The sequence below is a fragment of the Pelophylax lessonae genome (genome assembly GCF_965119305.1).
Source record: "Pelophylax lessonae genome assembly, chromosome: 8".
Classification (NCBI taxonomy): Eukaryota; Metazoa; Chordata; class Amphibia; order Anura; family Ranidae; genus Pelophylax; species Pelophylax lessonae.
The window spans coordinates 214,550,972-214,576,679 of NC_138775.1; the positions used below are offsets into that span (position 1 = coordinate 214,550,972).

Consider the following 25,708-nt stretch of genomic DNA (forward strand, 5'->3'; position numbering starts at 1 on the left):
CCAACCACCTCAGGACATAGGAACTGCAGAGCCAGGCTCTGCAAATATTGTTAAATAGCTAAGAGTCCAGAGATTCCTGCAGTACTCACCAATCCCCACTCCGCATTAGTGCCAGAGGGCCACACACTCCCAAGGGGCCCCCTAAAAAGCTGACCATAAAACTTCAGGCTAGCGACCTCAAAAATGTAGAGGTGGTAAAGGAAGACCTTCCCTACCTCTGGGCCTCTGGACTAATTTGGGGCCCGATCTGTGGCCCCTCAAATTCCTGATCGCGGCTGCACCATAGATTAACATAATGAGCCAGGCTAGCTTAAATGTAGGGCCCTGTGGTAGCCGAACCACGGTGCTCAGGGGCACCAAATTTGGCACATACATTTGTTTGGGGCCAATGCTTTATTTTCACAGGGACCTGCATTGGGGTAGACTTTAGCTGACCACCGCAGAATAGTCCAATGGTATCCAGCACTCCCTGCTGTGCCGTATGGCCCGGGGGCCACATACTCTCAAGGGGCCCTAGAAAAAGTTGATCAGGAAATTTTGAGCTAACAAACCCCAAAATGTTTGGGGTGGTAAAGGAAGGACCCCCCTACCTCTGTGCCAAATATGGCCCCCGGACTCATTTGGGGTCCTAGCTGTAGCCCCTCAAATTTCCAGACTAAGACTCTGCCATAGATTAACATAGCAGGCCAAGCTACTATAAATGTAGAGCCCAAACCACAGGGGTTCAGGGCACCATACTTGGCAAACTTATACTAGAGGACCTCCAGTAGCCACACACATTTTTTGGGGGCAATGCCTAATTTTCACAGAGACTGGCATGGTGATCGAGTTTGGCCAAATATTGCAGAACATAAGTAATGCAAAGCCCCGCTTTACGGGTAATATCGGATAGCTAAGACTATGGGGATTAACTACTTGTCGACCAGGGCATAGCCCAATGATGGCTACAGTATGGTCGGCCTATTCTGGGAGGGCGTACAGAGACATCTGAATTGCGCTTCCCACGGATTGTGTTAAAGGGCCAACGACAGGGGCCATTTACCATGTGATCGCTCCATCCAATGACAGAGCGATAATTTGTCAACAGAACGCTGCATGTCTGGTTTAGCTCTCTCTTCGCACGCTGTACACACCGATGGGCACCGCCCCTACCTCATCCATGCCCATCTCTGCCTCATCCATGCCCATCTCTGCCCTATTTATGCCCACCTGTGTCTCATGCCCATCTGTGTCTAAATCATGCCAATGAGTGCCTCCTCATTTGTGCCTCATCAGTGTGTCCCTCATCATGCAGCCTGTTTCCCCCTGTCATTCAGCCTCTGTCCCCGCCGTCATTCAGCCCCTGTCCCTGCCGTCATCCACCCTGTGTCCCCGCCGTCATGCAGTTCATGTCCCCCCGCCGTAATTTGGCCTGTGTCTGTGCCTCCGTCAGAGTCCTCCTTTACATCCAGTGTGTCCCTGTCAGAGTCCTCCTTTACATCCGTGTCCCCATTAGAGTGCTCCTTTACATCTAGTGCTTCCCTATCAGAGTCCCCCTTTATATCAGTGTCCCAGTCAGAGTCCCCCTTTACATCAGTGTCCCCGTTAGAGTCCTCCTTTACATCAGTGTCCCTATCAGAGTGCCCCGTTATGTGTCCCAGTCACATAGCTCCTTTATGACCCACGGTCAGAGTGCCCCTTTATTATTGCAGTCGGCGTGCCCCTTTAGTATTCCAGAGTGCCCTTTTATTATTGCAGTCGGCGTGCCCCTTTAGTATTTCAGAGTACCCCCTTTAATGTGTCCCATATGAGTACTGATCGTAGTATTTCAGAGTGCCCCTTTAATGTGTGCCATATGAGTACTGATCATAGTATTTCAGAGTGCCCCTTTAATATGTGCCATATGAGTTATATATAGCTATATATATATATATATATATATAGTAACTATATATATATATATATAGTATATATATATATATATATATATATATATATATATATATATATGTATATATATATATATGTATATATATATATATATATATATATATATATATGTATATATATATATATATATATATATATATATATATATATATATATATATATAGAATATATACTATATATAGTATATTATAGTAGTATAGTATATTATAGTATATTATATAGTGTATATATATATATATATATATATATATATATATATACACACACTATATATATATATATATATATAGTGTGTGAGGCTCCCCAAAGCCTCACAGGCTAGCGACGTAGACCTACGTCGCTCTGCCTGTGAGGGGCTGACTGCCGCAGTAAATATACTCTGAGCAGTCGGCAAGTGGTTAAGGCAGTTTTTCTCGACCAGGGCCCTGTGGAAACCTAGGGTTTCTACAGCGTTTGCTAGGAGTTTCATCAGCAATGGTGGATGGATCTTTTACCTACACTGGCCACCAGTGTAAGGGGACATTTCCCCACTGGCCACCAGTGTAAGGGGACATTTCCCCACTGGCCACAATTATAAGGGGGCACTTCTCACCTGACCACTAGAATAAGAGATACAACGTTCAGTCTTTTTTTTTCTGCCTTTTATTGTTATTTGTGCCTTTTAAAAAAAAAAAAAAAAACAAACAAACCTCAAAACAGGACAGCATTCGTTTTCTGTCAATATAGAAACAAGGACATTGGTGCATAATCCAACATAATCAGTACAAACCGTACAGGAAAAGGAAAACAGAAGGTTAAGAAACAATGATTATGAGGAATTCTATAATTTACTAGTAGTGGCAGTTGCACCCCTGGGACATCCGGACGCCGCTTATTGGGAACTAACTGTCTGGATGGGGGCCAAGACCACACATTTGCGTAATCGAGAAGACCGTATAGAAAATGAACAAATGCAGAAAGAATTTGTCAAAATGCAATATTAAACAAGGGTTTAGAAATGAAGGACCATTGGTCACAATTAATCATGTCGTTATGTGAACAGTAATCAAGGCCCTGCTTGGAGATGCGATATACCTTATTTCTGAAAAAGGACTTTTCGGCTAGGGCTTTTGAACTAGCAAGAGCAGTGCAACCTTCTCCAAAACGAAAGAACAGGATTCTGCTCCCACTTAAGGACACACAAAATCACAATCAAACAAAAGCAAAAAAGAATAAAAAAGGGGGGGGGGGAATTAGAGAAAAGGGGAGAAGAGAAAGAAAAGAGGAAAAGGAAGCCATCTTTGTCCCGGGGGTTCACTATGGATTTGTTGACTCATGGTAATGGTTTACAGTTCTACAAATCGCATGGGTGGTTGCGCTGATGGGAAGTAGTCTAGCCAGGGCTGGCAGGTGCTTAAAAATTTTTTATGTGTATCCGGTAATATTGCCATCAGTTTCTCATTTACCAAGGTGCCGCCCAACTTTTTACCTCGTCGAAGTTAAGAGTCGGCGTCTTCCACGCTTTTGCGATTGTCTGCTTCGTGGCTGAATATATATGGGTCACTAGTGTGTGCTCACGTTTAGTGGCGCCATCTATATGTTTGTGTAAGAGTGTCTCCCAGGGATCTGTTTGTAGATTTATATGTAGCACCGAATTAACCATGTTATAGACCCTTATCGAAGGACGCTTAACCCTAGGGCATGTCCACCATAAATGCTTCATATCACCTAGGTCTGAGCATCCCCTGAAGTATGTAGATAGAGGGATAGGAAGGGAGGCATTTACCAATTCTCGCTGGGATAAAATATCACAGAGAAATAACTTTTTAAAGGAATTTTCCAGAGCTATGTTATTGCGGGAGGAACGGAATAGCGCCTCCCAGATTCTTTTCCCTTGTCTCTAGGGTTTGTGTAGCACCAAGGTCCATTTCCCAATTTAAGCAATAAGATTGGACACACAAATTAGCATTATTTAGTATGGAAGTATATAATAAGGAGAAAAGGCCTTGAGTGGTGGGTGACATCCGGCATCTGGCTTCAAATGTGGTCGTAGACTAGTCATGGTTTTTTGTCAAGGTTTCTAGCAAGTGACGGATTTGGAACTAATGAAATTTCTCAGAGTCCGGAATGTCATATCTATCTTTGAGGTATTTAAAGGAGACTATACCTCTGGAGGATAAAAGAGACCGAACTGTCATTAGACCCTTGCTACACCACCACTGATAACTCCGGGGACTCTCCAAACCGGGGGGAAAATAAGGGACAGTTAAATATCTCTAGAAGAGGGAGGTGCAGTGATATTATTTGTGCTGAATATTTTATAGAGTCCCATACCGCAAAGGTTTAGGATAAGGCAGGGTTTAAAGGTTTAGGCCGGATTTGTGACGAGAGCCAGGATATAGAGAGGAGCGGGACCGGGTCTGCCTCTACTACATCAATGAAGGACCAAAGGGGTGCGGCCTTTTCTTGCAAACAGTTGGAAAAGAGGAGCTATCTGGGCTGCCTTATAGTAGTAGGTGATGTTCAGCATCCCCAACTGTCCTTGGGCTTATAGAGTAAGTGTCTGTTTAACCGTGGTTTGGTTGGGCCCCAGACAAATTTAAAGAGAAGACATTACAAGGAGCGCAGGACATGTGGGGGGACTGGAACAGGCAGAACCCTGAATGGATATAGCAGCTTAGGCAGAAGTGTCTTCTTTATTGCATATATCTGGCCCAGCCAAGGAGGGCAGTATTTTCGATCTGTAACCAAAATCAAGAACTCAGGGGCATGACCTCAACCTAACTGGAGGAAAGTTTATAAACGAATCTTAGAAAGTATAATTTTACTGAAAGTGTAGTTGATGCTTGGAATAAACTACCAGCAGAAGTATTAAGACCGTTAGCAGTAAATGGCTTCAAACATGCTTGGGACAAACGGAGATCTATACTCGGACAATAAAGTTAATGGGGGGAAAAAAAAACCCTCAATTTTTTTTTATAAAAATGGGTAGACTCAAAGGGCTACTTGGTCTTTTTCTGCCGTCACTTTTCTATGCTGATAAACCACCATTCAATTATCGGCTGCAGCCAATGGCTGTGAGCACTAATCAGTGTATTCTGGCTTTGGGATTTCCCCTGTCCAGAAAACCATAGCACAGTGGGAGAGAATGCCACATTAACATTGCTTGTGTTAGTATAGAAAATATATATACTCAAGGGAGTATATTCTTCGCGCCTGTGGAAAGCCTATTTGGAGGGAATACTATGTGTGTGAGATTATAGGGAGGGTAGCAGCTGCTATAAAATAGGTAAGGAATGGATGAAACAACCCCAAGAATATATAGGATTATATAGCGCTTGCTAATGGGGAATCAGGATAATCTATACATGTTATATAAAATCAGTAAATAAATATATAAATACGTGGCTAAAATATCATAGACTAGATATAAATATTGCAATGTAAACCCAATAAATATTCATACAGTATAAATTATCAAATCGCATAAGTGTCATATAAGTGCATAATAGTGCCAAATAAAGTCCAATCAAAGTTCATAAGTGACTGTAGTGAAAATTGATTACAATGTAGTGCAAAAAGAAAAGTGCAAGTGCTCAGTGCTGGATCCTCCAATGGTCCAATGGTCGGTCAATGAAGTTGCTTTAGAAAAAGTAAAGATGTGAACTCACCAGAAATGGTGGGTCTAAATTACCTTATGGCAAAAAGACCTGTAAAGCTTGGTGGCCTTCTCGGCCAAAGGAATGGTGACTGCTGGGCTTTGTAGTCCCCCACAAACCGAAATCCCCTTCCTGGATAAAAGAGGTCCTTCCAGTCCGGTTAGGGAGAAAATAATAGCTCCAGATGGTGCAGTACCGTTAATAAGGTTTTATTAGTGTAACTGATCAAACAGTACAGATAAATAATATAAAATCGCGCCCGGTGTAATGATGCCTGTAGTGTGGAGAGCGGTAGCTACCGGATTGCGTTCCACCTGGCTTGCGGCGTGCGTTCCACCTGACGCGCGTTTCGTCAGAGCGCATGACGTCTTCAGAGGACCTCTGAGTCCTGGTCCTGGTGTGTACTGGGCCTTAGACTGCTTTAAAATTTAATCCAGTCATAAGTAATTGTTCTGTTTAGCATGAATGTGCTGTGGCTTCTGTAACTTTTTAGTTGGCCAGACCTTTAGACGTCTCACCTACAGTGATGGCCAGTGAGACCTCTGCCAGTCTGATATGCTGCAGTCTCCTCATGTGGATGAAGCTAAGGCTTAGTCATACATTATACAATTTTCCTATTCAATTTCCTTTGTAGTGCCTGCCTGATTGCATACTAATTTAAAGTTTTTGGTGTGACCTCAATTTATATGGTTTTGCTAAATCTAAAAGGAAAATTGTATAATGTATGGCCAGCCTTATTGTGGTGGCTAGTTCCTTTCCACAGCAGAAAAGGCACTGGTGAGCGACTATTTATGCCAATATTTTCCGACCAGTACTGTTGCTCTCTAAAGGACAGTAATCTCCTGATTGTTGCAGTATAGGAATCTATCACATCTCTTGTAACCATCAGGCCGAGGATGTCCTCTTAACATTTCTTTGCTCTTATCTTTTTCTTGATTTTCAGTGACACAAATAGTTGCCAGTGTAGATCACAATGCTGATGAGACTGACATTGATGCTCTGGACAGTCCTTTGCCTGGAGGACAGGCTCCAAAATTCAGCCGCGGAGTGACTGATCTAGACGCTGTAAATGGAGAGAGCGATCGTACTGAAGACAAGAAGGCTCAGGTAGATATTGTGCTTCTCTATGCTAAAGTTTTTATGATGTACAGATACATTTTTTAGTTCTGGTTACTTCCATGCTTGAACTTTCGCAAGGAGGATTCCTTACAAGTAGGAGACACATTCGAGGGCTTTCTTTGCTGAGATGGAGACCGTCAGTGTTGAGTGGCCCATGAACATGCAGTATCCACATAATACTTGTAGTAGAAGGTGATTATGGAACAAAAAGGGAGCAGCAATGATGGTGCAGTATTGTTATCCTTTTTTTAGGATAACTATGTCTGCATGCATTACTTTGTATGGTATTCATGCAGTACTTTTATTTTTATCACAAATGATGACCTATATTTAGGCCTCATGCACACAGAACTTTATTTTTATCTCTCCTAGAAGACAGCAGGGTTTTTGCAGAAAAAAATGTCTGACACTAGTAAAAGTATTCAGCGCTTATACAAGCATTTAGGCGCATTTACAGGCATCAAGCCCTTTAGCGTTAAAGCAGTAGTTAGGTCCGCTTTCTGATTTTTACCTAGAGGTAAGCCTATAATAAGGCTTACCTGTAGGTAAAATGAATATGCACCATTTAAAGCGGAGTTCCGGCCTCAAATACCTTTTTTTAACTAAAAATACCCCTATAATACTAATCCATCTTCCTTTACAGAACCGCTATTCTCATACTTACAAGGTGTACAGTATTGGATTGTAGTCAAAATCTTACTTTTAAAAACACTGTCTGGGCGTGGCCATCTTAGACGTGGGCATCTGAAGCCACAGTGTAATCTGCTTTGTCCTTCTTCCTGATTCCAGGGAGTGTTCTGGGAGTTCTTCCTGATTGCAGCCTCCTGGGAGTGATGACAAACAGCTCCCAGGATGCAATGCAAAGGCGGAAGTGATGTCGTTGGCCGTGGCCACAGAGGGGGGAGAAGGAGGAAGTACAATCAAAAATGCCCTGAAAATAAAGTAAGGGACCCCCAAAAAAAAAATGAAAATGCCCAATTGTTGATTAGCATAGCGAGCACTCCAGGAATCACTAAAGTTGCAAAATAGGCCGGAACTCCACTTTAAGAAAAATTCACTATGTTTGGAATAAAAAAAAAAAAAAGAAATATTCACACTGGATGCAGCAGGTGACTTCACTGGCTCGTGTGCTCTGAAAGTCTAGCATACTATGCCGGACCTTCAGAGCTGTGTACTAGAACCGAGGGCTCCTATGGGCATGCGTGTGAGTGACGTCATCACTGCTCCGGCCATTTGTACAGCCTGAGCCCACAAATGCAGAAGGAAGACCGGGGGAAGATGGAAGCCCTGTCAGAGGTGACAGCACGCTGCTGAAGGGCTTGGTTCTAAGGGAAGTATTTTATAATGTGCTAGTATGGGATGCTAGCATATTATGCAATTGCCTTACAGGGGAAAGTATTTTTTTACTGCCGTGGATTACAACTTCTTCTTTAAATAATTTCATTAGAACAAATTATTTATTCTAGCCATTAAAATTAACGCTCAAGCACTAAACGCATTTAGGTACGTTGACGATCATTTTTTTCTGCCCTAACTCTGCTGCTCCTGGAAACACAGGCAGAAGGTTTTTTCCTGCCTCTAAACCCTCCTGCCACTAAATGCTGCTAAAAGTCTGTGTGCATGGACACAACAATAAAGGGACATTTCGAGGCAGGAAAAAAAAAGCCAGACGCCCCAAACAGCAGCTGCAAAACCATCCTGTGTGCATGAGAACTTATAATCAAATGCCAGCTGTATCTCTGTTGATGCTTAGCTTTGTAGAACACTTGATATCACAGTGCTGCCTACCTACATTCATAGGGACCAACACTAAGTAGCAACTTAAGTCTGGTTGCTGTATGCAAAACCTACTCCTCTAGCCTTTTTAGATGAAACTCTGTGGGCTGTGTGCTGACAGTTGGAATGTTGGCACATCTACAAGAAATTACTTTGCAAGTGAATAAATTGAAGTGTCTATTTCCTTTGCTTAAAGCTAGGCAGTCCCTACAAGATCCAAACCCCCAGCCTGTTTTAATCTAGATAAACTATTCTAGAGAATATTCAAACTCTATTTTTCCATCTGTACTTCTAAGCTTTGATTAAAATTTACAAGTGCACACCTTCTCCCAGAGGAACGATAGAGAGGCATAGTCCCTGCTGAATTGCCTGTGAATATATAATGACTACCTGGATACAGATCACATCTCCATATCCTTCCTGTAAGATTTAGTACCCATCTTAAATGAGAGAATAGAGAGTGCGGAAGGAAATAATATTTCAAATACATTGTACCAAAATGGTAGTTCTCATTTGCATCTTGGCAAGCATAAGCTATCCAATTATATGAACTATTTTGCATTACCTGCAGCAGCTTTTTAAATCCTGCAAATTGGTTTAAAACTAGTTATTTTTAAGTAGATAAAAAAAAAAAAAGGATGGAAGCCCTGTCAGCAATGGCAATGTGCCGCTGAAGGGCTTTGTTCTAAGGTAAGTATTTCATAATGTGCTAGTATGCAATGCATACTAGCGCATTATGTAATTGCCTTACAGGGGAAAGGGTTTTTTGTTTTTTTTTATTATTTTTATTGCCACGGTTTCAAATCGCTTTAATTCATTTCATTGGCCAGAATAAAAAATGTATTCTGGCCATTAAAATGAATTAATGCTCAAGCGCTAAACGCTGACACATTTAGGCACGTTAACAATCGTCAAGTGTTTTTTCTTCCTTAACTCTGCTTCTCCTGGACGCACTGGCAGAGGGTTTTTATTTTTCCTGCCTCTAAACTCCTGCCACTGAGGCTACATTCACATCTAGGCGTTGCTACTTACAGGTTTTTTTATGGACGTTTTTTCAGGCGTTTTTGTGCAGGCGTTTTTAGGTTGACAAGTGACCAATGGAAAAAAATAAAGACACCTGTAATCTGCCCAAAAAGAAGCTTGTGTACTTTTTTGAGCGTTGGGCGTTTTGCTTAAAACATCAAAACGCTCAGATGTGAACAGGGGCCATTGAAATGAATAGGATTTGTCTTGTTGGGCGTTTTTTAAACTGATTCTAGAGCAGAAAAATGCCCCAAAACGCCTACATGTGAACTTAGCCTAAATGCTGCTAAAAGTCTATGTGCGCATAGACACCACAATAAAGGGGTGTTTAGAGGCAGTAAAAAAAAAAAAACGAAGTAAAGATAAATTATTTATTATGGAAAACCGTTCAAAATTATATTTATCGGAGTACTGAAAATATAAACATTGCTTCTCCCCATCCCCATCCTCAACCCATGAGACTCAGCTGATCTTCTTTTATTAGAGCTTTCCTCTGACTAAGTGCCGGTTCACATTGGTGCAGTGCGGGAACCCTGCGAGTCTACTGCATCGCCCCCGACTCACAGGCAGTTGACACTGCCATATGCAAACTGCTGGGAGTGTCAATACAAAGTTAACGACACCCCCAGATTAGTTCGCATATCGCAGTGCGATCTGTCAATTCGGACAGGAATCAGAGCGCATAGGTGTGAATTCTGATGCAGACCAAAAAAAGGGTCCTGTGCGACTTTAGTCTGAATGCAATGCGAATTCACCCATGCAGTCTGCATGGCTGAATTTGCATCGCACAGACATCGCATTTGATTTGCACAGCAGTGCATTGTGAGTCACATGCATTGTTTAAAAGTGATGGTGCGCTTTTCTAAATTGGTGAAAAAATCATATATTAAACAATATATAAAAAATATAAGGGATGAAAACCCAAATATCACAGTGATGGGTGAATGAAGTGTTAAATCAATAAATGAAGTCTTAAAAAACATTCAATGTGACTCCAACAAATAAACCACTAAAATGAAAGTCCATTAAATAATGTGGTCCAAAGTAATGGGAAATGGTGAAAAGAATCCAAATATAAATCAAGGTGATGATAAGGTGTTCCCTCCACCTGGTGAAATGCCTCCTTACCCGGCGGAAAGAAGGTAAGTGCCTGATAATAATGATTCACATGTAGATAAAGCCAGTGTCCTAATTCCACCTGCACACGTGCACGGTCACCCGGGTGATAGGTAAATACAAGCCTCTTACCAGATGTAAGAGACAATCAAGCCTCTAAATATCTTGGGCATGAGGATGCTTCCTTAACACAATGGATGGATAGGATCGTTCCCACTTTCTTCCCTCTGTACAAGCCAACGTATGTCTCCTATTCCTTAGGGTGAGTAGAGTATACTCCCCACGATGTTCCAATGCACATGAAAGAACAGATGGGACTGATAGTGCATTACCTTTATAAACAATTTATTGTGTATAGACTTGCACTTACAGTTAAGTTGAACGGTTACGAGCAGATTATCAAACAGTTACAGGCTGAGGATCTCTGGGTGCATCGGGTCCGGCTGCAGCACGGACCGCCGATGACGCAATGACGGCACGCCTCCCTCCTTGAGTCACATGCATTGTCTGACATCGCATATGTGTGAACCGGCACTCACATGGGAATCCATGCTAGACTTTGAACAGACAGACCACTGGTTTCTATTACATTAGCAGTAGGGAATGAAGCAATGCTTCATTGTAATTTCCTAGAAATAACTTTTCGTTTTAGAATAGTTTTCTCTTGCTGTGAACAGTAAAAGGTAAATAAGTTGTATTCAGGGTCTGATATTACCTGGCCAATGACTTGTCTTTCCGTTCGATGTTGTACACTATAATTTGCCTTCCCTACAGGATCAAATGATTACTGCCTCTCCTAAGATGTTATTACCCTCCGGAAGTCAGCTATCCCCTGGGACTCCCCTCTCTGTCCACCATCAAATACAGTTCCTTCAACAACAACTGCATCAGCAACAGCAGCAAACACAAGTGGCTGTGGCTCAGGTGAGGTTAGGCAGAGGTATAAGGGTTTATTATGTGCCAGAAGTCCTTTACCGGTCTGAGCACCATTTTCTTTTCACCAGGTACATTTGCTAAAGGACCAGTTGGCTGCCGAGGCGGCTGCCAGGTTGGAGTCTCAGGCCAGAGTACACCAGCTACTGCTGCAGAACAAGGATCTATTGCAGCACATCTCCCTACTAGTGAAGCAGGTGCAAGAATTGGAGTTCAAGCTGTCTGGAAAAAATGCTAGTATGTATTCACTGAGATATTAGCAGGGTGCATGAACCATTTTTATTCTCATTGCCTGCAAAGATTCATGGTGCTGAAACATGGATGTCTCCGTTTTTACAGGCTTATTTATATGCAATAATATGATCACAACACTATTTGTATAAGAATCATAAAAATGTATTTTTATATTTTTTTACACCCAAGAACATTAGCTGCTCAATTCTTAATGTATTAGTTCCCCCAAGTTGGGTATTTGATTGGAAGCTGGGGAGAAAAACCCCAATAGTTACCTATATCCCTCTTGGATTTTATTTGTTTTAATTTTTTGTTTGTCACAGTTTGTACTGTGGTGTCATTGGGTTATGTTGGGGCTCATTGACTTTTGCTGTTTCCAAAAAAAAAAGGGGGTTGACCCGCAGTTTTATCACCCCCGTACTGCCCCCCCCCCCCGCAATTTTATCACCCCCGTACAAGGCTGCAAAGGCAGCTAGATGGGGTCACATACATGACCAATTTTATATGTATCCGGGATGCCAGGGGCTAATAGTGGGGACACCAAATCCTACTCATAATACTAGAAACCCGTATGTCCTTATATCCATATGTAGGTTTATACGTGTTTGATTTTAGCATTAATACAAATAAGGGTTACAAAGGGGCGTAACCCCCTATACCCGAATACCCCATAATTTTATATTTTGTACCGTGGTTTTCTCTGGGTTACCTCAAAAGTAAATTCTTCATAAATATATGGGTTTCTGGGATCATGCACATACCATGGCTGTAATCCTTTGCTTTGAGGCATGAATAAATATACCTGGCCTGTGTTACCTCCTGAATGACTGTCAAATGCACCCGTACTACTGTCTGAAAAGCGATCCCCTGCCAATCTCTTTTCAAAGGGCAACCCAGGTGTAAACTAAAGCTAGATTCACATATGTGGTGCGCTTAAGCCCATATGTCGCAGGTGCAGTAGCCAATTTATTTAAATTGGCTGTTGTACCCACGAGGAATGCGGGGAAAGAAGTCCCAGACTTTTTTTTTTATTAAATCGCACCGCACCATGGGATTTGGCACACAAAGAAACACGTTGCATTTGTTGATGCTTAAGAATTAATGGCGCCCTTTTTCGTCTGCGAAAGAGCAGTACGTTGTGCCTGTGGGTCAGGACCACGCGCGCAAGTATGAACCTAGTATTAGCATTAGTAAGCAGAATCAGCAGATAATATTTAACAGGTTCTAATGTCTGAATGGTGATTATCTTTCATTCTGTCTTTTGCAGTGGGATCTCAAGACAGTCTTCTGGAAATTACTTTCCGTCCCAGTGTCCTGTCGGTGATTTGTGACGCAACAACACCTCAGCCTGATGATTTACCCCCATTGACAGATCCTGATTCTTCATATCAGCTGGGTAGCCCCTTAGGTAGGACAGACTGCCTAGTGAAGGTGCAGTGTTATCGCTTTGTGCCCGGCGAGGGGGAGGGATCGGGGGAACTGCTGGGTAGTCTGGAGCTGTACAGATTCAGAGAGTCTGGCATAGCATCGGAATACGAGTCCAACACAGATGAGAGCGATGAAAGAGAGTCCTGGCAGGATGATGGTGGAAGGCTGGCACACGTGTTACATAGAGACATGCTGGGAGACAGTCTGGACGATGAGATTGCTGTGTGAACCAGTGAAGAGTTGGTGGCATACAGTTATTCTCAAGTTATGTTTGTGATCTAAGGGGAGTATGCACTGTTACTACCCTATATGTACATAGTGCCAGCATAACTGGGCATCTGGTACTTTTGGGACGTATTAAATATGGCTAAAGGCAGGGAGCAGTAACCTATAACAAGCAATTGGCAGTCATCTACTATTGCTCTGGTTAGACTAAACCGGTGCTTACCAAACCTTTCTTTAGGTCATGTTTTCCCGACTTGCTCATAAATAATCTAAGCTGAAATGAAGACCTGTAATCATTATACATGTAGGGCTGGGTTCACACCAGTGCGGCCCTGTTTTCTGTTTCAGGGACAAATTGGACCCAAATGTTTGCCTGAATTCAGATCTGAAACTGAGCCAAAGACGCACAGGACCCTTGTGCCATGCGCTCCGCAGCCACCCCAGGGATGTGTGAACCGGCTCCATTGAGAGCCAGTCCCATTCTCCTGTCATGCGAATTGGATGCGGGGAAACTGTGTGAACCCAGCCTAATTCCATGAAAAGATCAGGAAAAACGAGCTGTAATCCTATGGGACAGGTCTGAGAAACCCTTATCTAAACCAGGTCAAGGTCTAATGTGGTTGACTGCTATGGGTTACTGCACTTTGCACGTTGTCATAGTTCCTTGCACTGATGTATTAAAAAAGCCTTTATGTGGGTTTCCGACAATGACAGTTGGATTTGATTGTACATACTGGTGATATCATGTCCAGAGCAGATGTATAGTAATATATTTTCTGTACTGTAAAAAAAAAAAAAATAGTATAAAAGAACTAGGAAGCATTGCACTTGATATTGGAGATTTTTACCTCCAGCCTATGTGTTCAAATATTGCGTTGGAGATGCACTACAGTAGGAATGGCTTTGTCAGTATTTTTTACTTACTTTAATTATTTAATCATGTTTTGTAACTATTACCATCAGTGGCGGCCCGTCCATACAGGGCGCAGGGGTGCCGCCCCCCCTAATCCATGTGCCTAGGCCCCTAATCTACATGCAGGGTGCCGGACGCATGGATTCCAATGGATCCTGCGCCCACAGCCCACCCAGTTGTGTGACAGCAAATTATTATTCACTAATGTCTCCCTGTTTCTCCTCATGGCCAATCAGGAAGCGGGTCCTGAGTTCGGGAGTCCTAAGACCCGATTGGCCGCGAGTCCTAACTTCTGATTGGCCGTGAGTTAAATCGACTGCCAGGACTCCAGAAGAGACGCAGGGGTGAAGACGCCACCTGCATGGGGTAAGTGCAGGGGCTGGCGGGGGCCTGACAGGCGATTGTTAGAGCGGGGGGAGGGGGGTTTGTGGTTGGCTGGCTGGGGGGGCTGTGGGCCACCCCCAAAGTATATTATGCACTAGCCACCACTGATTACCATGCATACATATGAAGATTGGGCTACCTTACCTGAATCATACATGAGAAGCCCTGCTGTGTCAGTAAGGATTTCTAACTCTTCTCAGTCATGTCCTGCAATCCAGATGCCCCTAATAAAGAGCTCAGGCAGGTCCTGGATCTCTGCAGCCTCTACTGCAGTTAAGCAATACAGCCTAGTTCAGGGCTACCCCAGCCTGTGATTGAACAATGATGAGGTTGCAGCAAATCAAATAGATAATCAATATGCTCTACCCTCCTGTATGTATGTGAGCTGTGCAAAACAGTGGGGATCCCTGACTGGCTCTGCATTCTGTCATTGGCTCTTCCACACCGAGTCCTGCTGTGCAGAGGTTCTAGAAGGCTGATATTAAGTGGGATTGAGGCATTTATGATCGTTCTGTGTATAAATTCACTATTCTTAATATATAGCTGGATGAAAGGGTGTGCTTTTTATCTGCATGGGATTCGGCTATAATCTTTGGTTCATGTAGGCCCTTGTAGGGATTAAGAATCTGCATTGCCACTTTGCCACTAACACGTTACAGAAAAAAGCTGCCGTAATACAGAGACTGCTGTATGTAAAAATAAATAAGTTACAGAGAGACTACCACACAGTTACAGAATGACATTGTCAGGCCCCTTTCACACTTGTGCGACTTTTCCTGTGACTTGGGACTGCAAAGTCGCACCCCATGATTTCCAATGAGTACCATTCCTATCTGTGCAACTTCACAGTAGTCCCTGCACTACTTTTGTCCAACTTTGATGCGACTTGAGGTCCATAGACCTCGCACAAGTGGGAAAGGGGCCTTACAGAGAGGGTCTACCAAAAATTGCCAGATTACAGAGAACGGCCAGGGAAGTCTGCTGTTTTATTAGTCCTCTTTAGTGTGCACTGGGTGGTACCTTTCTAGACTGTTATTGCAGAGCTGCATAGTAAAGCATGTAGAGGGTAGACCTTAATGAAATTATGCTTTAGTTGGAGGTAGACCTTAGTGGAATTATGTTTGTGTTGGGGGTAGGCCTTAAGCCGCCCATAGATGGATCAAATCTCGGCCAGTTCTGCAGGGACCAGCCTAAATTTGATCCTTGTATGGGCAGGCTGATTGTACCCCAGTCGATCCATCGATCAGACTTTTTTACGTGCGATTACTGCTGGTGGCTATCAGTAGCCATTGGGGTTGATCTACTAAAACTGTAGAGTACAAAATCTGGTGCAGCTGTGCATGGTAGCTAATCAGCTTCCAACTTCAGCTTGTTCAATTAAGCTTTGACAAAACCTAGAAGCTGATTGGTTTCTATGCAGAGCTGCACCAGATTTTGCACTCTCCAGTTTTAGTAAATCAATTCCATTGTGTTCTGTCAGCCGGGAAGGCTCCCCGCCGGCAGAACACAATAGTGCTGCGGGGGGGGGGGGGGGGAGATTCCAGGTGGAAGGAAAGAAAATTGCTTGATTCCCCCACAGTCATTGTTGATGGGGTAATCAAGCGACTTTCTTTCCTTCCACCCATGGTAGAAGGAGAAAAATTTCACAATCTATTGGTTGCTTTAGTGGAATTATGTTTGTGTTGAGGGTAGAATTTAGTGGAATTATGTATGTGTTAGCGGTAGAATTTGTTGGAATTATGTTTGTGTTGGGGTAGACCTTAGTGGAATTATGTTTGTGTTGAGGTAGACCTTAGTGGAATTATGATTGTGTTGGGGGTAGACCTTAGTGGAATTATGATTGTGTTGGGGGTAGACCTTAGTGGAATTATGTTTGTGTTGGGGGTAGACCTTAGTGGAATTATGTTTGTGTTGGGGGTAGACCTTAGTGGAATTATGATTTTGTTAGGAGTAGAACTTAGTGGAATTATGATTGTGTTGGGGGTATACCTTAGGGGAATTATGTTTGTGTTGGGGGTAGACCTTAGTGGAATTATGTTTGTGTTGGGGGTAGAATTTAGTGGAAATTGTGTTGGGAGTAGACCTAAGTGGAATTATGATTGTGTTGGGGTTAGATCTCAGTGGAATTATGATTGTTTTGGGTGTAGACCTCAGTGAAATTAGGATTGTGTTGGTGGTAGAATTTAGTGGAATTATGTTTGTGTTGGTGGTAGAATTTAGTGGAAATATGATTGTGTTGGGAGTAGACCTTAGTGGAATTATGATTGTGTTGGGAGTAGACCTTAGTGGAATTATGCGTGTTTTGGAGTAGATCTTCGTAGAATTATTCCTATGTAGGAGTAGATCTTAGTAGAATTAGGTTTTTGTTGGTTTACTACTTAATAGAATTATGCCTATGTTGGGGCTAGACTTTAGTGAAATGATGCTTGTGTTTGGGGTAGAGATAAGTGGAAATACGCTTTTTCTTATGAAATGTAAACAAATCCGCGCTTAGGATAATTCTAGATTCCTGGTATTTAATATTGGCTGCAGCCCACCTTTATACTATATTACTAGGAATATAGTGAGAATGAAGAGAAAGGAGGGGGAAGGTGTATGGCGCTGCCAAAAACTGCTGATGTTTCTATATGTCCAAAATTTAGGCGTTATAGATACATACAATATAAATCACCACTATGAATAAAGTGTCCAGTGCATCCTATGTGTCTTCCTATTAAATGTGCAATACTAAAAGATAATACAAATAAATAATAAATATTTGTGCTGAAAAGTGGATATAGAATAAGTGAGAATTGGTATGATGAGAAAATTAGATGAAATGTATGAATTAAAAAAAGGGGTGAATTGTACAGAATAAAAATAAATATAAATATATAAAAACATAAAAAATATAAAAATTATAAAAATGGATCCGCTTAAAGTATGACTTAAATAAGGTGCACAATAGGTAGATAAATATTATAGCAGCAATGATACAAGAATAAATAAGTCCGTTACACCTAAGAAGGAACAAATAGTCCCACAATGCAAGAAAATTTCCTAAAAAACTTGGCAAAAAAAGGTGACTTGAGTGCAGGTGTTCTGATGAAATATTAAAGGTGCTCAGGTATATGGTGACCGTTCAGTGCTCCCCGCACCCCTTGGACCGCACTCACCAGAACTATGTACCCCTGCAGGGGTGTCAGGCCTTGTCTATAATCCTGGATCTCCTCCACTGGCCATCAAAGTGGTTGGGTGGTCCGATTATCTACCCAAATCTTGTGAACCAGGTTCCTTGATGTTAGGGTCCGAAGGTGTATCGATATATGGGGGAAGAAGGCTCACATAGAGTAGTACTGCTAAGTTTTAAAATACTTTATTGTATATAAAAATTAGGTACTCACAAAGGGAATAGAGGGTAATGGCATAGAAAGCAATAATAGCGCACTTCCGGGACGCCGTGCGTTCCACAGGGCGGATGTGCGTTCCACTTAGGCGGATGTGACGCGATGACGCTCTACGTACGTTTCGTCGTGATGACGTCTTCAGCACAAATATTTATTATTTATTTGTATTATCTTTTAGTATTGCACATTTAATAGGAAGACACATAGGATGCACTGGACACTTTATTCATAGTGGTGATTTATATTGTATGTATCTATAACGCTTTTTCTTATGCTTCCCCTGCACTGGGCCTTGTAACCTGTAATGTAAGTCGGCTCAATGCAGAAGACACATGGAGAAGCATTGTCTCCCCTCTGTACCTGCCCCCAGAACTGATCTACACTCAGGTTAATACAGTAGTATTAACCACCACACACTCGGCACACCCCCTACAAAAAAAGCGGGGAATTGTATAGCAACTTATACCACAACCAAACTTGTTGTCCAATTTACTTCTGTCTAGCTGGCATCCACCTTCTCAACGTATTGGGTAGCCCATAGGTGCACCTGGTGCAAGAAGCGATTACAGTAAATTTTTGTGTTCACTGTATTTGTGGGCAAAAGACTAAATGTAGTGCTTTACAATGTGACCATAATGTTTATCATGTTTTTAACATGCCGTATCACAAATGTCCTGATTTTGAGAATTTAGCCTAAAACCCAAATTGCAAAAAGAGCAATTGATGTGGCCATTCTTTACCAGATGTCATCATTAAGCAGCTGTGATACATATCTGACTGGATATCAAAAAGTTGTTTTTTGCCCTTTTTTTAGATAAGAAAATTGATTTGACTTAATCTTTCACATTAGTCAACCTTGTATTAATTACATGTGCTTCACCAAGACCAAGAGAAGTGTTGAACAGCTTTGTTGTGTGTAGCTTTATGTTGCTTCTATGACACAGACTAGCAACCTAATCAGTATATACATTATGGACAGGAGGTTTTAGGTGTAAATGCAGACGGACAACAAGTGATTCGTTTCACGCCTGTGGCGGGAGGCAAATACTGCCAAAAGTGGCCATGCATTTTTGTGTCACAGACGCAGCTGCTGGACAGGGAGCTTAGTAATGCCTAGTACACACTATGAGAAAATAGGCCAAAAAATTCCATTTTAAAAGTGATCGTCCGATAATTTGATCATTAGTACACAGCTTTCGAGAGCACGACAGTTCATGTGATAATATTGGAATGGACAAGCATGCAGATGTTTCTCATACAATAATGGAACAAACCATTTTTGTGTAATTAGTATAGTATTTGTACGAAAAAAATTGTGTGACCAAGACCACTCATGCTTGGAAACGAAAAAATACATTATAAGACAAAATAATATATTACAGCATTTCCCGAAGTTGTATTCTGTCTTACGAGAATTTTTGTGACTTTAGTAGCCTATTTTGATATGAGACTAGCATGCAAAAAAAAAAAAAAAAAAACGGAAGATCATTCGTCCCATACTTTCATCTTGTGTACAAGGCATAACTCTGAGCATGTTTACTAGGCCTAATGTTACTGAGCTGTACTGAAGATGGAGTGTCCGTTATGAACAAACCTTAGTGCTGCCCACCACCGTGCCTCCCTGAATGCTAACTCTGCCTCATGGGCAGCACTGCCCTGACTGGGGCAGATGGATGCGATTTACATAATGTATTTAGAAGCATAGTTAGCAGAGAGAGATTTTGTTTTTTGTAAAACAGTTCAAAATAATCTCAGCACACTTGCTAGGAAGCCAGCCAAAAAAAATATTCTAAACCGGTTTAACAATTATCGTTTTTGAGGTTTTTGATCACATACATATGCAAACAAATGTAAAGCCACATCACTGTGCCAAAGGTACTCTGCAAAGTGTGACCTCTAATGCTGGTTTAACAGAGCTCCCAATTGGCTCCCAATTGGCATACTGTATATGTAGCAATGAAAAGAGATTAGGTTTGCCTTTTAGGTAGCCTTATCCTCAAAGGTGCAGGGACACACCCAAAGCCCAGACTCGCCAAATCACTTTTTAAAGAACAACGTACAGTATATATCTTACTTGATGTTAGGTCTTTATATTGGGAAGGCCTCTTTCACCTATTGATTAGGGTAAATTGAGTAGTTGTGGCTTGTATACATTTAACTAAGACTGTACTTATTGTTTGGAAAACATACCTTGGTGGGACAGTTGACATAGTTTGGACACCCTTTTTTCGATCCCAATATGTTGATAATTCCAAGCTAGGAATATTGCTTGCTAACTTACATTGTGTTTTTATGAAGGAAAAGGAGATATCATCCAGAATGTGTTTTATCACCAAGTACCTATAATATAGTTTCACTAGCTGTTGCAAACAAATATAAGTTATGTTTGGGGTGATATATTTCAGAAGGTGGTGGAGTGGCAAGTAAGGCTTTGATTTTGTTGTAAATAAACATTCATAAAAATGCACGGTTTAAAAAAATTTAAGGAACACTTTGAAAACACATCCGATCTCAATGGGGAAAAATACCATACTGATATGGACTGGGTAATGTGTTAGTTACGAAAGTATTCCACATCGTTTGATGGAAATGAAAATTATCAACCCTTCTAGGGCTGAATTAAAAGATACCCCGAAAATCAAAGTAAAAAAATGATGCAGCAGGCTAGTCCATTTTGCTGAAATCTCATTGCAGCAACTCAAAATGGCACTCAGTAGTTTGTATGGCCCCCACATGCTTGTATGCATGCCTGACCACGTCAGGGCATGCTCCTTTTGAGATGACGGATGGGAACCTGGGGTATTTCCTCCTAGATCTTGACCAGGGCATCACTGAGCTCCTGAACAGACTGACTTGCAACCTAGCGGCATCGGATGGACCAAAACATAATGTCCCAGAGGTGTTCTATTAGATTTAGGTCAGGCGAGCGTAGAGGCCATTCATTGGTATTGATTCCTTCATTCTCCAGGATCTGACTGCATACTCTCACCACATGAGGCCAGGCATTGTCGTGCACCAGGAGGAACCAGGCACCCACTGCACCAGCGTAGGGTCTGACAATGGGTTCAAAGATTTCATCCCATTACCTAATGGCAGTCAGGGTGCCATTGTCTAGCCTGTAGAGGTTTGTGCTTACTTCCATGGATATGCCTCCCTAAACCATCACTGATCCACCATGCCATTGTCATGCTGAACAATGTTACAGGCAGCAGAACATTGTCCATGGCTTCTCCAGGCCCTTTCACACCTGTCACATGCTCAGGGTGAACCTGCTCTCACCTGTGAAAAGCACAGGGCGCCAGTGGCAGACCTGCCTATTTTGGTGTTCAATGGCAAATGCCAATCAAGCTCCACGGTGCCGGGCAGTGAGCACAGGGCCCCAAAAGAGAACATTGGGCCCTCAGGCCACCCTCATAAAGTCTGTTTCTGATTGTTTGGTCAGAGACATTCACACCAGGGCGTGCTGGAGGTCATTTTGTAGGGCTCTGGCAGTGCTTATCCTGTTCTTCCTTGCACAAAGGAGCAGATACCGGTCCTGCTGATGGATAAGGACCTTCCACGGCCCTGTCCAGCTCTCCTAGAGTAACTGCCCGTCTCCTGGACTCTCCTCCATGCTCTTGAGACTGTGCTGGGAGACACAGCAAATTTTCTGGCAATGGCACATATTGAGGTGCCATCCTGAAGGATTTAGACTGCCTGTGCAACCTCTACAGGGTCCAGGTATCGCTTCATGCTACCAGTAGTGACACTGACCTTAGCCAAATGCAAAACTAGTGAAAAAAGGTCAGAAAAGAGGAGTACGGAAAATAATTTCAGTGGCCTCCACCTGTAAAACCATTTTGTTTTGGAGGTCATCTCATTGTTGCCCATCTAGTGCCCCTGTTGTTAATTTCATTAACACTAAAGCAGCTGAAATTGATGAACAACCCCCTCTGCTACTTAACTTAGCAGATCAATATCCCAGGAGTTTCACTGACTTGATGCTATACTCTAATTAAAAAGTGTTACTTTCATTTTTTTGAGCAGTGTATATAGTAGGGCTTGGTTACAGTCAAATTCAAGGACTTTATCTGCTTGTATTTCAAAGAGTACATTTAATGATTTATAAATGAATCAAGAGCTGAATTCATTTGTGTCTTTTATATTTGCCTAGAGTTCAGCTTTAGGTACAAAGTTCCTATGTCATTTAACACACTTGGATGTATCAGTCCACATTTCAGATCGGATGAATAATCATTTTGACTAGCATTGCACCGATATCAGTATCGGTGCCAATACCAAGCATTTGCAAGAGTACTTGTACTCTTCCAAATGCTCCACTACTAAAACCGACACCTTTAAACCGGACCGGGCTGTCTTTACCCCCAGAGTAGTAGAGAGCGATTGGTTGTCCAGTGGATAGAGGAGCAGGGCTGGCAGTGGGGTAGTGCAATGGATGGAAGTGTGGGTCAGGGATAGCAATGCTAGCTCCCGGTCAGTGCGGTGTACGGCGGACCCCAGTGATCGGCTCTGTGACTTCCAGGGATGAGCAGATCGGAAGTCAATGGGGGCGTCGGCGTTGGCTGTGTTTGTGTCCCTGAGTCCCTCCCATGTGCCCCAGTCCCCGGGTCCCTCCCTCTCGGTGCTGGCTCACCCCCCAGCCAAGCAGATGCCCTTCAGGAAGAGACCAGGCTCTGCTGCTGCCCAAATCGTGTGTAGCGGCTCCCCCAGCTTCGATCCATACAGAAGACTCTGATCCAAGGTCTCATTCCAGGCAATCTAGGGTCCCCTCTGACACTATCTTCTGCCATCTACTCCTCACCTGATCCTGTGCGGGAGCCCTCTCCTCTTCCTGCACCTCCCATCTACCCTGAACCCCTCACCCCATACTGGTCTATGATAATAATTTTTTATTAGTACAAAAAAACTTTCACAACACTAAAAATTTGTATCGGTAATTGGTATTGGCGAGTGTTTTAGAAAAAGTATCAGTACTCATACTCAGTCTTAAAAATTGGGTATCAGTGCATCCCTAATTTTGAGCCCATAGTCCACCATGCTAGGAGAAAGAGGAATCCAGCGTAGAATCAGAGCTTTATTTTAGATGGCCATTTCTCCCTTAGTCTGGCTGGTCTTCGGTTGGCGGCCATGTTTGTGCAGCCGGATGATGTCACGGGGGCCATTTTCCCTTAGTCTGGGAGATGCTGGAGACAACTGAAGGCTTGTGGGGATGCCTAAGTTCCTCTTCTTCCTCATCAGTTTGCTCTTCCTCCTCCATTTCCTCTTCCTATGCCCAGGACATATGAACTGGGATAGCATCCATGATGATGCTAGGTTCAAATTTGTGGCGCTCCTCCGGTCAGTAGGGTGAGTCTTTGGGGGTCACTGTTATCTCTCTCTCTGCTGATGGTTACCCTGAGCCTTGAGGGGATCCTTTTAGTAGTGCCAAAAGATTGTGTTTGTACTGCAAGGTCTTCCTTTCCTTATGGAGCCTCGGGGTCACATCTCCCCCACTGACCCCCTCATTGACTTCCGATCTGCTGATCCCTGGCAGTCACAGAGCCGATCACTGGGGTCCGCCGTACACCGCACTGACCGGGAGCTAGCATTGCTAGCATCCCTTTTGAACCCCAGCTTCCCGTGGATGCACTGATGGCTGTCCTGCAGTCCTTAGTGGCCCGGGTGGAAGTGGCATGTGGGCAAAGGCACAGGAGGAAGCGTCCCCCGCCTTCCTCTGCTCAGGCTGTCTCATCTGATACTAAACCTGATGCCGCCGTGGACGTGGCCCGTCCAGGGGGATTTATTATCACACCCCCTTATCCATCCGATAGTGAGGATGATTCCTCCATGGTCGCAGCAGTGAATGAAAAAGCGCTGGTAGAAGCACTTATCACTGCAGTGCGTGGGATTTTAAAAATGGAGGATGCAGCCGATGTAGCCACAAACGTGGCTGTGTTTGGTTTGCACAAGTTGCATCGTACTCCAAAGGTGTTTCCTTATGTGCCATATTTTGACATGTTTTCCTGTAAGGAATGGGAACAACCAAAATTACCCTTTGTGGTCCCCAAACATTTTTCTGTACATTACCTTTTGAGGAATCACTTTAAAAAAAGTGGGCTAGTCCACCAGTGGTAGGCCCTCCTGTTTCCAGGTTGAATAAAGCAACCATGATCCCAGTAGAGGAATCTCCGTCCTTTAAGGACCCGGCTGACAAGAAAGCGGAGGCTGTGGCACGCAGCATGTTTACTATGGCTGGTTCGGCATTGCGGCCAGTCTTTGCCTCAGCCCTGGTGTCTCAGACCCTAACTGAATGGGACAAGCTTTTGCGTCAGGGCCTAGGGGGGTGAGCAGGTCCCCAATGCTTTTGTTGATTTAGCGGATCCTGTGCTGTCCAAACTTTCTGTTTCAGCAGTGGTTATTAGGTGCATACTGTGGCTTAAGAATTGGTCTGCAGCCTCTAAGAAAGCTCTAATTGATCTGCCCTTTCAAGGCGATCGCTTGTTTGGGGCTACCCTGGATGACATCATTAGGGTATTATGGGGGGGGAGTACCTTCTTGCCACAGTCAAGGAAAGTGAAGGAGCCTCCCTGCAGACAAGGGCCCCCCTCCTCAGCCCATAGAAAAATTATTTTGTGCTTCTGGGACAGGGAATAAGGGAAATAGATATTTTAAATCTTCCCTGGGAGATTCCAAGCAACCTTGGTCGGGTAAGCCTAGAGCTAGCTTCCCCAGACCAGCAGACAAGACTCCTTCAGCATGAAGGCCTGCCCTCACCTATTATTGGGGTGGGGGGTGGGACATCTTCGCTGGTTTCGGGCCTCGTGGACTTCTTTGGTGAGCATCAAGGAGATTGGCGAAATGTTTATTTTGGAGGTACCCAGAAAAGGGGACAAAGCTTGTCCTTTTCAGGTTTTTTTGGGTCCTGAGTCTCCTTGTGCAGATTTAATTCCTGGAAAGGTTCGGGTGATGTCTGAACTACCTAAGGTCCACCCTATCCCTGTCCAGGGAATTTATTTACCTAGGTCTGATATTTCTGACCAGGATGGTCCTTCCTCTGCAAACAAAGTTCAGGGACCACAGGCCGTGACTCACCGGCTGCTGTCACACAGATAGTTCTCTCTCCCATTTTTCATACAGGTTCTGAGTCTGGTGGTATCCACCTTTTTAAGACAGTTCTGTTTGCACAGCCTTACATGCAGCTCCTTTAGCAGTTTCGGCTCCACAGAAGAATACCGAAGTTCTTGATGAGGTCACAGGGTACTCTGATAGATGCCGCAGTTGTCCAAGGGCCACGGTAAGGCCAGTATCCTCATCCTCGACTAAGGCTTCTTCTGCAGTTCCTGCAAGGAATTAAGAGTGAGGATCTTCCAATCATCCTGGGGGCTGTAAACGTCCCTTGGGGGCTTCCTCTCATGAGGCTCCTGTGACTCAGGTAAGGCTTCTGTGTCCTGGTTAAGGGCTCTTATGTTTAGCCTTGGGTATTTTTCCCCACCCCTCATTTTCCTTCTGGCACTGCTTTTGGACATCCCAGTAGTTATGATTTATGAAGCCATGTGTCCGTCGATGAATGAAAGAGGGGGTTTTTTGTACTTACCTTAAAATCCATTTCATCAAGTTTATCGACT

At 43.2% G+C, this 25,708-nt stretch overlaps 1 protein-coding gene across 2 annotated transcripts in view; it reads left to right on the top strand.

The window, feature by feature from the left end:
* The window catches only part of LOC309561825 (carboxyl-terminal PDZ ligand of neuronal nitric oxide synthase protein-like), a 224,134-nt gene that overhangs the window by 173,035 nt on the left and 25,391 nt on the right, over window positions 1-25,708 (top strand). Inside the window, exons 7-10 of one of the 2 annotated variants that reach the window (XM_082265878.1) lie at window positions 6,511-6,674; window positions 11,376-11,525; window positions 11,606-11,771; window positions 13,036-13,176. In XM_082265878.1, the coding sequence (XP_082122004.1) occupies window positions 6,511-6,674; window positions 11,376-11,525; window positions 11,606-11,771; window positions 13,036-13,176 (621 nt within the window). Of the gene's footprint in view, window positions 1-6,510; window positions 6,675-11,375; window positions 11,526-11,605; window positions 11,772-13,035; window positions 13,738-25,708 lie in introns of those variants that run through there. The other variant, XM_082265879.1, reaches the window with a different exon arrangement.